General features: G+C 49.9%; 5 protein-coding genes across 5 annotated transcripts; 4 read left to right on the forward strand and 1 right to left on the reverse strand.

The window, feature by feature from the left end:
• Positions 1-261: 261 nt before the first annotated feature.
• On the forward strand, positions 262-1,115 carry JN550_002436 (uncharacterized protein; the record flags this gene model as incomplete). Its single annotated transcript, XM_049313731.1, has 2 exons — positions 262-688; positions 814-1,115. The coding sequence occupies 2 exons, from the start codon at positions 262-264 to the stop codon at positions 1,113-1,115; spliced, it is 729 nt and encodes a 242-aa protein (XP_049175727.1).
• An 82-nt stretch (positions 1,116-1,197) lies between these two features.
• Positions 1,198-3,137, reverse strand: JN550_002437 (uncharacterized protein; the record flags this gene model as incomplete). The annotated part of the gene is made up of 7 exons (XM_049313732.1): positions 1,198-1,244; positions 1,298-1,931; positions 2,025-2,142; positions 2,195-2,268; positions 2,333-2,805; positions 2,860-2,908; positions 2,964-3,137. 7 exons carry the CDS (start codon positions 3,135-3,137, stop codon positions 1,198-1,200), a joined length of 1,569 nt encoding a protein of 522 aa, XP_049175728.1.
• A 710-nt stretch (positions 3,138-3,847) lies between these two features.
• Positions 3,848-5,434, forward strand: JN550_002438 (uncharacterized protein; the record flags this gene model as incomplete). Its single annotated transcript, XM_049313733.1, has 5 exons — positions 3,848-3,946; positions 4,013-4,327; positions 4,379-4,472; positions 4,526-5,264; positions 5,323-5,434. The coding sequence occupies 5 exons, from the start codon at positions 3,848-3,850 to the stop codon at positions 5,432-5,434; spliced, it is 1,359 nt and encodes a 452-aa protein (XP_049175729.1).
• A 2,796-nt stretch (positions 5,435-8,230) lies between these two features.
• On the forward strand, positions 8,231-9,483 carry JN550_002439 (uncharacterized protein; the record flags this gene model as incomplete). Its single annotated transcript, XM_049313735.1, has 3 exons — positions 8,231-8,456; positions 8,513-8,668; positions 8,735-9,483. The coding sequence occupies 3 exons, from the start codon at positions 8,231-8,233 to the stop codon at positions 9,481-9,483; spliced, it is 1,131 nt and encodes a 376-aa protein (XP_049175730.1).
• Positions 9,484-11,264: 1,781 nt separating this feature from the next.
• On the forward strand, positions 11,265-12,955 carry JN550_002440 (uncharacterized protein; the record flags this gene model as incomplete). Its single annotated transcript, XM_049313736.1, has 6 exons — positions 11,265-11,358; positions 11,422-11,514; positions 11,577-11,608; positions 11,662-11,779; positions 11,841-12,037; positions 12,092-12,955. The coding sequence occupies 6 exons, from the start codon at positions 11,265-11,267 to the stop codon at positions 12,953-12,955; spliced, it is 1,398 nt and encodes a 465-aa protein (XP_049175731.1).
• Between the last annotated feature and the right edge of the window lie 1,594 nt (positions 12,956-14,549).

The following is a 14,549-nucleotide window of genomic DNA, read 5'->3' on the forward strand; positions in this document are numbered from 1 at the left end:
CCCCGCAGACTTACTATTCCCCACTGAGCAAGTATAACTCAACAGGCCGACCTACGATCTCCCCGCACCCCGCAGGCTGAACTCGTTACGAGGATCGCGAAGATTGCGTCGGCAGTTGATTTTGTGGCGATGGATCTGCCCTGGGCAATTAGCAAACATATAAGGATTTGAGTCGAATAGGAACCACTTCTGGTAGACCAAACCACCACTAAAGGAATCATAGACCTAAGCATTCCCTTGAAGTAACTACCACGATTGATCATGACCAGCGCCAAAACTTTGGAGGATAGACTGCACGAGCTGGAGTCTCGGGTTCTTCAACTGGAAGACATCAACGCCATCCGTAAACTTCATTTTGCCTATGGATACTACATCGATGTATGCAGATATGCAGACGTTGTTCAGCTCTTCTCACGTGACGGCGAGGTAGTGTTTCTCTCTGGCGTTTACAAGGGCCACAAGGGCATCGCTCGTCTCTACCAAACATGGTTTCATGAGTACTTCACGCAAGGGCGGCCGGGCCCCGAGTACGGCTTTTTGCTCGATCACCTCCAGATGCAGGACATCGTCACCGTGTCCTCAGACGGGAAAACTGCACAAGGAAGATTTCGGGCTCTTTTGGCTGGCGGAAACCATGCAAGTCGGGAGTACAAACCGGAGGGCTTGCCTCAACAATTTTATGAGGGGGGTGTGTACGAAAATAAGGCAAGTATTCACCCAGTCTTACATACTTCTAAATGCGCACAAACGGACTACAGAGAGGTATGGAGCTGCTATACAATGCTGGAGTTCTGTTTCATGGGTCTATAACAGGCCCAATGGAGTCTGGAAAGAAAATAATAGTTGACAAATTTCCCCTGCAGTACATACGAGAAGATGGAGTATGGAAGATCAAAAGGCTGGACTACGTAGTGCAGTGGCAGGCTGAATATGAGAAAGGTTGGGCTAACACTGAGGCTCACCTGAAACCACACGTGGTGACGTATCCAGAGAATCCTACGGGGCCGGATGAATTGCTGCCAGAGACGGAGGTACGCAAGACGTGGCCACATCGGGCAGATGTACCAACGCATTATGCGCATCCAGTCATGCAGTTCGCGAAAAAGGGGCCATGATTGAGATTGAACACCAGCATTGGTCCTGCGCATATTGTACAACTGCCGGTCCTTCAGTGCCAAACTATCGAAATAAAAAGAATTAGGAATCAACAGCAAGCCCATCAGACTCGGGTGGCCCTTTATACACTGTAATGTACTGGTCAGTATTGTGAGGGTGTGAGCAACTTGATTTGACATACCTTTGCGGGCATGAACTCCGTACCAAACCGCACTTAGAGCCATGAACCCCAGGAACACGACAATAGCATAATTCATGCTAGTCTCGGTGACCGGAAGAACCGTTGGCATTGAGAAAAGCACAATCTCAAAGCAAATCCACACAACTGCCAGAATATTCGCAGCCCACCCTAGGCTATTTGCCAGTCTCCACCGTGCTGTATTGACCTCTCTGCGCTTGTGGAACATGGATATGGCAATCGGAATACCATATGAGGCAGCGAGGGCCATGACTCCGACAGAAACAAAAGCTAGAAAAGCTGATGACGAGCCCAAATTTATGAGCCCGAGTAGCATTTGCACCGCTGTTGTTAGGACCAAGGCCCAAATCGGAGTGCCGTGACGTGAATCGACCTTTGACCACAGTCGAGATAGAGGGAGTGCATGATCTCTTGCAAACGCCCAGGTGCATCTTGACGCAGCAACCGTAATGGAGATAGAACAGAAGAGTGTGATTATTAGCACCAAGACTGTCAGGCCAACACCCCCACCTGGTGTACCCATCACGGCGCTGAAGATATACGGGAGCGCTTGTGACACTGGTGAGTTGGCGATTATATCCGAAAGAGCTGGCATAGTGGCACAGATTGGAATGATCTAGAAAATTTTGTGTCAACCCTGTGGGAGCTCCAAACAAGATACAAGTAACAGCTGGCTCTCCTTAATAACTGTTCAAGTAAAACAACTTACGAAGAAGAGTCCTGCAATCCCTCCGACAGGGACACAAAGTGAAATTGCCTTTGGAAGTTTCACAGTCGGATCACCGCATTCTTCAGCCATGGAGGATATCATGCCTATCGCCGAGAACCTGACAGCTGTTAGTTTGCCTGCGGGCCCGGTTATGTCTTGTCGCATCTTACGTGTATGCGGCAGGCAACATGCCGATGAAGAAGGAAAAGCCATCCCAGCCCGAAATCGACGTATCATATCCACCCTAGAGGAGCACCTCGTTAGCCAATAATACACGTGTCTCCTTTCACAGACTTATATACACGCACCAAAGTAGTACTAGGGGAGTTTCTCCCAACCTCGGCTTTCGTGGAAAGGCAGATCAATACTATGAAGATAGCAATAGCAGTGAACGCTGCGCATATTGTATCTACCATTGGAAGAAGCTTGTTGCCGAATGCCACAATGAAGAAGGTTAGAATCGTAATAGCGTAGAATATGAGCAACAGCTGCCACGATGTAACTTCTAGCGCAAACTCTGGAAGATAGAGGGCGACAGACGCTGCAATTAATGAAGCGAATCCGAAGTTAACCGAAAGGGTGATGGTCCAGTTTCCGATGAGCCAAGTCCATCCTGTGATGAAAGAAAGTACTGTCCGGTACTTGGGACTCGCCAGTTGGAAAGACCAGTAGTATGGTCCCGCTGACGTTGGGTATTTGGAAGCAAGCTCCCCAAGCGAAACAGCTACCGCTTCATCTAAGACGAGAACGACAATCCAGCCTACAAACATAGGTAGTTGACCTTGGAAATCCTTGTCAGCGCATTTACCTTCCTTGTTTTAGCAGGATAGCCTACCACCACCGTAGATGGCGCTTATCAGAGGACCACCAAAACCATATGGAATCTGGGAGCTGTTAGTTACACGGCCCGCGCTGAAGTGTGGTTTCTGTGCTGCTTACAGCTGCGATAGCTAGAGACTGGAAAAGCAACGTGAACATAGACCTGTTACGACGAAGCTCTGCCTTATACCCAAGCGCGTTGAGGTTCTGTAGGTCATGAACGGTCCCTAACTGCACCTCTTGCACGGGCACTTGCTGCTCTGCCGCAGCAGCCTTCTTCTCCTCCAAAGTCATCGTGGTGCAGAAGCACGCCTAGGCTGGATTGAACAAGTAAATCGGTGCTCGATATTGTGGTAAGAAAGCTTGATTAACTATTTGCTTTCGGGCATGGTATGTGTGAAGGAGACATTGCTTTATGTTTGACGCATTCTCAGAACAGGCGCGGGGGAGGCTAGGTCTAAAATGCATATCGTTACCGGGAGCCAATTGCCCTGAGGCAACAAAGTTAGTGGCGTCTTCTCACCAATCCAATGATACTCTATGAGACACCCAACCATGCGGCCAGCTCAAGGTTCGCCGAGGCTAGGGTACCACTGACCTGATAACCAATTGACCTGATAGCCAGAGCAACCCTTGCCTGAAGATAAGCATTTTTTCCTGTTCGGGCAAGGGCCATTTCACAGTCAGCTACCCTTGTAAGCGAGTCTCAGGGGTCCGGTTCAGCTAAGCCGCTTCAAGGCAAAAAGTCCAGAATCTAAACTCGAAGCGGAGCAGGACGGTCTTCTCCACATCATATGCCGTGAAGCTCCAACAAGGGGAGCTTCAGCTGGACGATAAGCAGCTCAATCATGACGGGGCCTCAGGAGCGATAATGCAAGTGGAGCCATGGCCAGGTATGGTGTTGAAGGTCAGGGATAAGCAATTGAAATGCGGCAGCTTCTCAACTCAAGTCTCCCGATTTGAGGGCCGTACTCTCTCTTGCATCCGTTTCCCGGCCTTTGACGATGGCAGCCCAGGTACTTGCAGCGTGGGACGAGTGTGACAAGACCGACACTGTCTTTATTCTTGTCTGTACCGTCTTTTGCTGGACCATTGTCCCAACTGTGAGACTTGCCTTGCCTATATCCGGCGCTCAACCGCTGAACCTAGCACGTGGCTTACAACATTAGGTTGGGATCGCGTACGGAGGTTACTCCTGGAAGCGCAATGGCTTAGCTTCTGTTATGCCTGCTGTTCTCACGATTGCTACCTGCTCGATACAATGGTTTGTAATCGGTTATACCTTAGCTTATGGTGAGGGTGGCTACGTCTTTGGTGACTTCCAGTATACCTTTCACCGCGGGGTGCTGTCGGAGCCTGTTGGAACTATACCTGCGATACTCTTTAGCGAGTTTCAACTCGTTTTCGAGGCCACTGTGTGCGCGATCGCTGTCGGCGGCTTTTGTGAGAGAGGTAGACTCCTACCGGTCATCCCATTCATTCTTGTAGGTCTAACCGCAGTCTGCTGAGTTCTTGTACTGAACTACCATGCCTAGTTGTGGTCGACGCTCATTTATTGTCCTCTGGCACACATGGTTTGGGGAGGCGGTTTCCTCGGTGAAGGGCTAGGGGTTTTAGACTTTGCGGGTGGTAAGTGCGTCTGTTAGAAGTCCGATGATGAATACTAATACACTCTCGTATAGGTACACCTGTTCACGTCTGCTCCGGGGCAACTGCGACAGCAATCAGCCTCTACCTCTCCTACCCGATCTTCCGCTCTCGCCGGTCTGACTATCGGACACCCACGCACATTCGACTCCACCGGCCAGGGAACTCCTTTGGTCAGTTGATCGCTTTGATTATAATCTGGGGCTCGTGGCTCGCTTTTGATGCCGGCACCACCTTGGCGCTGAACTTTCAATCTGTGATGGCACTATGTGTGACAAATCTGTGCGCTTCGTCGGGAGCTTTGACCTGGGCCTGCATCACGTACTTCGAAACCGGAAAGTGGTCCCTGGACTCGACCTTCATGGGCGCTATATCGGGATTGGTAATGATCACTCCGTCAGCCGGTTTCATTGATATGCCTACGGCCTTCTTCTTCGGCATCCTTGGCGCCGTTGTGTGTCGTCAAGCTTTAAGGATCAAGTCCACAGATTTCGCCCGACGTTGGCGTTGGGTCGACAACGGCGACACTTTCGCTACTCACTGCGTTGGGGGTGTACTGGCCACCGTTGCAACAGGCCTCTTCGCGCAAAAGGAAGTTGCAGCCTATGGTGGAGTCGTCGTCGATGGCGGTGTCTTTTTTGATGGTAATATACGGCAACTTTGGGTGCAGGTCGTTGAGGTCCTTGTGGGCTTCACGTGGTCTTTCATTGGCTCGTTTATGATCGTTGCTCTGATAGATTGCATCCCAGGACTTGAAGTCCTAGCGACTGACAAGTAAGTGATTGGCAACCGGAATGCGTTGACGAATACTGACTGGTTCGAACAACTATAGGGAAATTATGGCTGGTCTCGATACTTTCCAAACTGAAGAATCGCTTTGCGACATTGTATTTCCTGACGAGGAAGACTATTGCCCGCTTTCTGGGGGGAATATTGAGCTGTAGCACATGCTGCCCAAAGTATAGACTGGCAGAGTCTCGCTTTGGCAACATACTCTTACCCACCACGCCTTCAACATAGAAATACTATAAAAGCTAGGAGAACCGAGTGCAAACGACGACTAGCTTTGTACTACGGTCTAAATATATGTTCCACGCTAGAGTCGATCATCGATTGTACTAATGATGCAAGGCTTCACACATTAAGCACCGGAACGTGGGTGTGCATTTAACTACAGGGATTGGCGATGTAACCCCCACAATGCGTGCCCCACGTCCTGCTCAGCTTTTCGAATTTCTGCCATGTAGATAAGACACATGCGTTGCTTACTATCTGAGATGCAGTTCCCCATCACAGGCTTCAAGGCCTTATGATCTCAGTACGAAGCGGTTGGCTAGGGGATTCCATAGGAAGCGGGACAACAAGCCTCGAACAGAGTGTCATATGTTCAAGGCGAAGCATGTAATTCTCCTTTATTGAGCGCCCGTCCGCGTTAGACTATTACATCAATTTGGCACCCCATACAGACGTATTGCTTTTTGTAGCGTGCAAGACTGTGAGAACAAGTACGGAAATAAGCTGCAATATCGAATTTGGTGCTTTCAAAGATGAGCTGGGAACCGAAACTGGCATGAATCTCGTGCCAGCCTGGAGTGTCGTAAATAAACGCTCTCTGGATGTCCGTCCTCCTGATGAGACCACCCAACTGAAACGATGAAGGTCTTGCGTGCAGAAGACGTATGGTCCCGTCGACTTGTTTATTTGCCCTTCGAAATTTCACTTGTAGTTCAGGTTGAGCTACCTGAAGGGCAACATGTCCTCCGGATGACGGGCCCAAACTTGAGGATCTCTTCCCTCTGAAGAAGAAGAATCGACGAATTTGAAACAGTGTGATTACTGCAGCGATCCTGATCGGAGAACAGCTTGTGGAGGGGAATATTTATACTCCTATCTCGCAACAGATTTTCCCAAGGAGTTTAATTTGATGCAACATCGGGATGCATGCACTGGTGCGCGTTAAATGCTGAGCTTATAAATTTGCGGCAGATTGCATATCCGGATCGACCTCAGCTATTGGGTAAGCATATTTGACTGTGTCGATCACATGGCTTCGAGACCCTACAGCAGTCCTAGCTTTCTGAATGGCCATCTTGCATCAATGCTGAGGACCGTGTACTTACCAGGGACTCATTGGGCTGATCTCCTATCCCTAGACAATCTGCGGCATTCTGCAGGCCTCATTTTTTCAACCAAAAGTCTGTCCAGCATGATCAATCTTGTAAGTTAGTCAATCGGTGTAATCAGAATTAGGCGGCCTAGAACGATTCATACTTAAAAATGCCACATCCTTGCGTTCAGAACCGATTTAGTGCGTGCTAGCGGCAGAAAGTACGTGTAGTCGTTACACGGCCCCTAAGACGAGCCGGCGTCATGACCACTTACTGAATCGGCAGTTTTGCACCATAATAAAGAACAAACGTTCGTGAAGGTCTTGCAGCCGACTTGTTTCCCACCAGGAGAAAGTGGCTTCCACCAGGGGAAAGTGGCTTGCACCAAGGAAGGCCTGATTCTTGTGAAGTAGTCACGAATAAGCTCCTTCTGTCTCTTAAACTTATAAGAAGGATCCGAGTTGAGTTATGTACACTGGTACCTAGGTAGTCTCGGTATATCTTGTCTACGTTTCTCCCCCCAACAGGTTGTCTTCCCATTGTCATCGGTGCTAGTGCCCATATATCACATGCCCACAGCAAAAACCGACTAGGTAGAGCGCTTGCAGTCTGATTTATCCTGCATATCTTGATTGCGCAGTCTTGCCCAGTGTAATCCACCATCACTGGCTTGAAGCCTGATTATAGACTGTCATAATCACATAACCCAACTGTAAGGCGAATTGTTTGCGTATACCATTTCGCGTAACTCGACTGCGGGTGGTGGGCACCTCCACGTACCACATCCCGAAACGCCAGACATCATGACTAGGTCACATGGGAGAGCGCACTCAATTAACCGAAAACATGCCGCCAGTGATGCCATCGGCGAGCCTTCGCAAGCTCTAGCGTAATGTGTCTTAAGAGACATACACAGTAGCTCCGCAGAGACAAAGAGGGAGCGCGGGCAGGGCCAGACAAAGAAAAAGGACCCCAACCGAGGCGACAATTTAGGGATGGAGAACAAGCTTACGCGGCAGAGGACGGGTTGTTGGGGGCTGTCTCCCGCTAGACGGGCTAGACGTTGGCGCGGCCCCTGGCGCTGTGGGTCGGGGTTGAATAATTGCACTGCTGTCGTTGGCCACAGAGGGCTGCGGACAACAGGAGTGGACCCGGCATTGGCCAGCAGAGCCCCATAGGACGCCTGGAAGACGTGGCTGACGGGGCGGCCAGTGGGACGCACAGGCTTGTTTCAATGCACCAGGAGATTTGACTGCCGCTGGTTGTTTCTCCTCCTGCTTTCTTGCCAGCATCACCAACTCGTGGAGAACTCGTTAGGAAGTCTTGGCAGTCTTAGCAGTAATTGCTTGTTCATTATCGTCAGTGAGTCCCCAGAAACGCGTAATCTGAACTCCGCCATGACGACCAAATTCCCCTTCATCATCTTGCTCCCCAGTATGCCAAGACTTTTTGTATGATATACGTCGTGTAAATAGTGTGTAGAAAATCTGAAGTATATAACGAGCAGTGTCTCGCTCACTACCACAACATCAATCCCACCATCAAGTTCCATTCTCTACCCAGCCACGCCTGCGCCTTTCGTTGATTCATCTACCATTCTCACATCTGTCGTTATATCATAACTATATCAAGATGCGTTTCATCACCACTGCTGTCTCCGGCCTGGCTTTGCTGTCAAGCTCGGCCGTTGCGCACCCCGGCCACGATCTGACCCAAGAAATTGCCGAACGCCGCTCGTTCCTCAACAACGTCGCTCGGTCCGATCTGAGCCACTGTGCCTCCAAGCTCAAGGCCCGCGGTATCTCGGACCGCAACATTGCCCGTCGTACTGCCGCCGCCAACAAGGCCCGTGCCAAGCGTATGATAATCCGAATTTACATAATAGCAATAATCGACCTAACAGTTTTATCCTAGGTGGCCTGAAGAAGAGAGACATCACATTCGACTCTGTCCTCGCTACGGACCACAACAAGACCAGCGCCGGCTATTCGCAGAATACTGATGCCGCCACCCTGTTCGCCGACTACAACTCCTGTGTGCTCACCCCTGAGACCACCCAGGGACCTTACTGTAAGTTTCGACAATAATCAAGCCGGAACGTCAGTGACGGGGGACCCAAAACTGATAATCGCCTAGACGTCTCTGGCGAGTATGTCCGCCGAGATATCCGCGAGTCCCAGACCGGTGTCGATGTTGTCGCCGACTATCAGGTGATCGATGTGAACACCTGCGAGCCCATCCCTAACGCCTACCTGGAGATCTGGCACTGCAACGCCACTGGTGTCTACTCCGGTGTCTCCAGCACCGGCCAGGGTGGCCTTGACTCCACCTGGCTCCGTGGCATTGCCAAGACCGACACCGACGGCGTCGCCCAGTTCGAGACCGTGTTCCCGGGTCACTACACCGGTCGTGCTACTCACATCCACACCATGGTTCACCTTGATGCCACTCAGAAGTGCAACGGAACTATCGGCATCAACACCACCGATTCTCACGTCGGGCAGACTTTCTTCGACCAGACTCTCATCTCGGCTGTCGAGGCCACTGCTCCTTACACCACCAACGAGCAGGAGCTCACCTTGAACAGCGGCGATGATATCCTCGAGGGTGAGGCTGACGGTGTTGATCCCATCATGGAGTACACTCTTCTCGGTGACAGCGTTGAGGACGGTATCTTTGCTTGGATTTCCTTCGGTATCAATGCCACTTATTCCGAGTACACCAGCCCCGCTGCTATCTACTACGAGGGCGGTGGCCAGGACAACGGCGACTTCTCCATGGGTGGTGGCCCCGATAGCGGCAGCGGCGGCCCCAGCGGCAGTCCTAGCGGTGTTCCCAGCGGCAGCATGAGCATGCCTGCCCCTACCAGCTCGGCTACTGCTTAAGCCCAACTGTTCGCTTGTGCGTTATACCCTTCCGCTCTAACGGAGACCGAGCAGTGCGATGCGTTCAGATTGGCTTTTCGATTGTGTTATTATTATACTTCAAGTTTCTATAGAACAGTCACTATTTGATGCATTTTCCTGAGATACAATGCAATGTATATGCAGTAGTGACATGGGTATTCAGCCATTGGCTCTTGCACTGAGCGGTGATTGCTGCGCATTTTGGTATGTTCATATTTGGTAAGGCTTATGAGCTAATGAAACATTGGGATAGGCTTAGGGATGTAAACCAGATGGCTCTACGTGAGAGCATCCATCAAACGCAATGATCGACCTCGAACTCCAATAGTTCTTCTTGGTGGATGACCCAGAAGCTTCCCTGTCCAAGCGCTTCGGCACTTCCGCACTGTCAAAAATAATCGTTCGAACGCGCGTCCCATTGACGGGATTTCCGTGAGGTTCTATAGTGGATTCCAGGGAACAGAACGACGCCTTGTTGGACTATGTCGGTAAACATAGGCCCTATGCGTCCACGCCAAGAGTCTTAGTGTGACCTTGGTATGCTCCTAATTAGACGTTGACGATATTGCTCAAGAGTTTGGGGCTTTCGTAAAGCACTCCATCAAGCCAGTGTATTTTTCACAAGACAGTCGCCGTCCTTGTTCATAAAGCATCCATGAACGCTTACCTTCAACAAAATGAACAGCCTTCTAGGTGTGAGAATGCCAGCTACCCCCAACTTAGCCTAGTCACATTATTTCAGCGCGATACATGCTACATATTATGCTATTTTGGTTGCTTACAGATGATTTCTAACGGCTGCCAAAGATTGTTCTTATCTCTACTCAAGCGAGGGTGGCTATGTCGTTTGGCCTCGCCAGAGACCCCCAAAGCTGCAAATAAGCGGCCTTGATAATTTGTAGAGCTATATGCAAGGTGAATAGGGGGTAAACATCGCTATCCGATAATGCAGACATACAGTTGACTCAGCTTCTGGCGAATGCCCAAAATCACACCAAGGGACGTTGGTGGTAATCTGGGACGCTAGAAAGGGGCTCGATTAGGCCTAAACATGACATGGAGCTCTAGCGTATTGACGTATTAGGGGGCAGCCGGTAAACCTTTTGCGCTGATCAATAGCTGTCATAGTTCCGCCATGACCGTGGGCTGCAGATGGTTTGACACTAGCCGGTCTACCAGAAACCTGATCTGAATTGCCCTATCACTGTGTAAAACATTTCGTCCTTATTCCCCAGGGCATGACAGGACGCAATAGTTGAGTGATCTGGCAATTTCTATGACGATGCCAGTGCATATTAGCACCTACAAGGATGCCGCGCGGGTGCTGCCACGCTTGACAGATAGCCCACAATTGCAGTTCAAAGGTGGCCTTGGCAATCAGAGATTACTACTAATCACTCATTGGCTAACTTGCTGTCGGTAATCGCTGTCACTTTCCAGGCGCTTAATCAAGCTCTATTTGCTCAACATTCATGTCTTAGCATCGGCAGAGCGGCAGTATCCGCACCGCATGGAGGCGACCTACAATGACGACCGCTTCTTAACTGACTCCTGTCAAGGAGTCGTCATAATGTCTCACCATTTATCGCCAAAACGGACGTATAGGCCTCGTACGTCATTTTGCAATAGGTCATTGCTATCTCTCAAATAGCGAGAGCTCTGCACATTTAGAAGACCACATACTCTTCTTTAGAATCATATAAATACATCAGATTTCATCAAGATAACTGTCTTGAATAATAACTTCGCCGAGGCACATGATGGCCAACACTCTCAACATGAGCGGACAAAAATACGTCGTTGTTCCTGTCCAAGCGGATGGGACACATGAATTGGATCAGAAACAGACTACAGGTATGAGTAAAAAGATCTGGGGAAGCTCCTCATCCAACACTCACTGACTTCAGTTCTTTGTAGCTGCCAATGCACTTGGTATGTCTTCTGGGGGTACCGATATGTCCGGCATGGGCCAGGATGATGTACGAAATGGTCCATTGAAGGAGATTATGTGTACGCAAAAATCTTCGAATAATCCACAAGGTGATCACGAACTGACAGTAGTGGCGGTGAAGCCCACCGAGACAGTCTCTACAAGTATATCAACGTGGGTTTCGAAACAACAGAAAGTACAACTTCCACTGACGTAGATGGCCACAGTGGGAAGATCCCGTCCACTCAATCGGCTCATACCTTGGCCTCCTAGGCATCCTGGTTGGGGCTCACTATCTACCTTTGACACAACTGGCCCTAAAGCTCGCAGCTACCGGGCTTGGGGGTAAGCATTGAGTAAAACAATAACCTGGCTGGATATTCCAAGCTAATATTTATCCTACCAGCTGTTTGGGTCACAGAATATGCCGGTAGAGCATTTGGCGACAATACTCTTGTTGCTCGACTACGACCAAAGGAGTACAGAAGACTGCCAGAGTCGACGCTCAACGCTACCTTGAAGGACATCCATGATTTTATCCAGTATGCCGTTGTACAAGCTCAAAGAATCATGTTTGGGCAGGACCTTGACAAAACCTTTACTGTACGTGGCTTGTAGATCTCGATGCCTTTTCATGTTGCGCTAATAATTCGGTAGGCTCTACTAGGATGCACCAGCTTGTTCTGGCTTCTGAAAGTCATGTCCCCATTTTCTATGGCTATTCTTGGCTTGACCTCAATGTACATTATTCCTCTCATGACCTCTCCTCGAGGTCGCGAGCTGGCTTATGATGCGAGAGTACATGCTGGAGAATTGGCCAACACTGCTGCTGAAAGTAGCGTGAGACTTGGGAAAGATGGTAAAGAGAAACTCACAAGGCTGTCGGTTAGCGGGCGCGATGCAGCTTTGGACGCAAAACGAGCGCTGGGCGAAAAGTTCCAAAGCGGGAAACGTAACACGGCAGAAACGGCCACAAACGTCAAAGATACCACCGTGGACACGGCTAAAGGTGCCGCAGAAACAATTGGAGACAAGACGCAGAGCGGTTTGAATGCGGCCGGAAACATGTCCTCCAACGCCAAGGAGGCAACCATGAGTACAGCCAGCAGCGCAAGTAAGAATATCGGGGACACGGTACAGAGTGGAACACAAAGAGCATTCGACCTAACCACGGGTGCCAAAACTGCCACTGTGAACGCATCTCATAGCACTGCTGAGACTGCCAAGAAAATGCCGACTATGGGTGCCGACGCGGTCAGTAACGCTGCCGGGAAGGTCAGCTTTGCCTTGGGCGGCGAGAAGCAGACTGGCAGCAAAAATCCGTTCAGAACCAGCGGCGAGTTCCACGACGAGCTCCACAGTGACAACTACGTCTTGGCTCACAACAAGAACGTGACCACTGACATGAGACACACGGGGGCATATGACAGTCCTAGGACTCTTCTCAACCAGGGTGTAACCAACATACCTCGCCCAGTGGAGAGCAGCACGCAGCAACCAGTTAAACATGTCAGTCACTAGCATGACCACAAATTACCGCTCCACTAACCTCCAGTGGCTGCTTAGAAGGTGTATCATTATCACGAAACGGCATGATGCGAAATATGCGAAGTTAAGTCAACAGGATATTGCCGCGCCTGGACTTTTTCATCGTCACGCGTGGTCTCGGAAAGCAGACCATTGTTAGTTCCATCTAAATACATGCCCTACCCTCGCTGTCATTTTCTTCAGTTGGACATCGGCGGGACTTCAGAGGGTGTTATCTATGTAGGTAGTAACACTACCACCAAGGCTCAAGTTTTGCTATATGGTCAGTGATGTGAATTGACATGTTCTTTACTACTATAACATCACATGTCCAACTCCCAAGGCTTGACACCGATTTGCCTATCTCAGATGGGAACCACAGATGGGAACATGGCCGAATTCCCATCTAGTTTGCTGGACTGGTCTAGATTGCCCCTCAAGGCACCGTGGAATCCAATTTGACTTAGAGTTTAGCGCATTTGGCTGTTGCGGAGTACAGGAAAGCTAAGGCAAGTGTAAAGAAGCTACCCGTTAGTTCAATTGTCGCATCTAGGCTTGCCTGCAATGAATTGTGTGTAGAAGCTTATACCACCATCAGGAACGGGCCATATCAAAATCCAAGACCTTCGTGAGCTGATAAAAGCGCTGCGGCTAAGCAATAGGCTGCAGTATAGACCCAAGGGCGCCCTGATGTGCTGTTTTGAGATCAATATTGAACCATTTTGGGCACACTGTTAACGGATTGCTACATGCCTTTAAGACATCTCCGGTATTAATAATGCCAAGACATGGAATCTTGGGTACTTGGACTTTCTAGCTTAGATGTAGCAACCAGCTACGGAATCCAGCCTATTGGCTCTCAGCATCGCGATCGTCTATGACCACATTGATAGTCCGAAGCCAGGAGCTGAGGCTCCTGGTTTCTGGGCTCCCTTAGCTCTCAATGCCATTGAACTAGTGCATAGTGGTGTCTACAAGTAGTTACTACCATCCCTGTCGTAAGTGCGGAGCCGAGCACTAAGGGAAGGTCAATTGTTGGTCTGTCACGACTCCGCATCAGGGCCGCATGAGGGGCGGAAGATAGAGATGGCGCTAGGGGGCCGCGAAGGTTCGACTTGACGTGCACAAGAGCTTAATACTTATAGAAGCAGGCGCGATATACGCTACCCAGCTTTCCGGTGGCCATAACTTTGCCTTCTCTCCTCGTTTGCGTGAGGCTGAAGCTGCATTGCTGTCCGAATCCATAACCTGCTTGAAGGGTAGCATAAGCTCTGTGTCTTTCCCCTAAGTCAGCAACTATTGGTGGCTGATTTCACTGTGACATAACTGGAAGGCTCCAGAGTTGTTAAGAACTCGATTAGGCTTACCCGCGTCCTCACCAAGCTAGTAACATACAACCTTGCTCCCTGTGGTATCGGACCAAGGACCAAGGCAATTAGGTCTAAAACATGCCACATAGCAATGCCAAGAACGATTGAAATCAATGCTTAGTTTAAGGCCGGTGAAGAATATGCGGTGGAAGCTAGCGTTAGCTCTTCAGCTGTAGCTCCCGTAGCAATACAGCGTTGACCGATTCGACCACACATGG

Source organism: Neoarthrinium moseri (genome assembly GCF_022829205.1).
Source record: "Neoarthrinium moseri strain CBS 164.80 chromosome Unknown scaffold5_Wmoseri_CBS_16480, whole genome shotgun sequence".
NCBI classification, from domain to species: domain Eukaryota; kingdom Fungi; phylum Ascomycota; class Sordariomycetes; order Amphisphaeriales; family Apiosporaceae; genus Neoarthrinium; species Neoarthrinium moseri.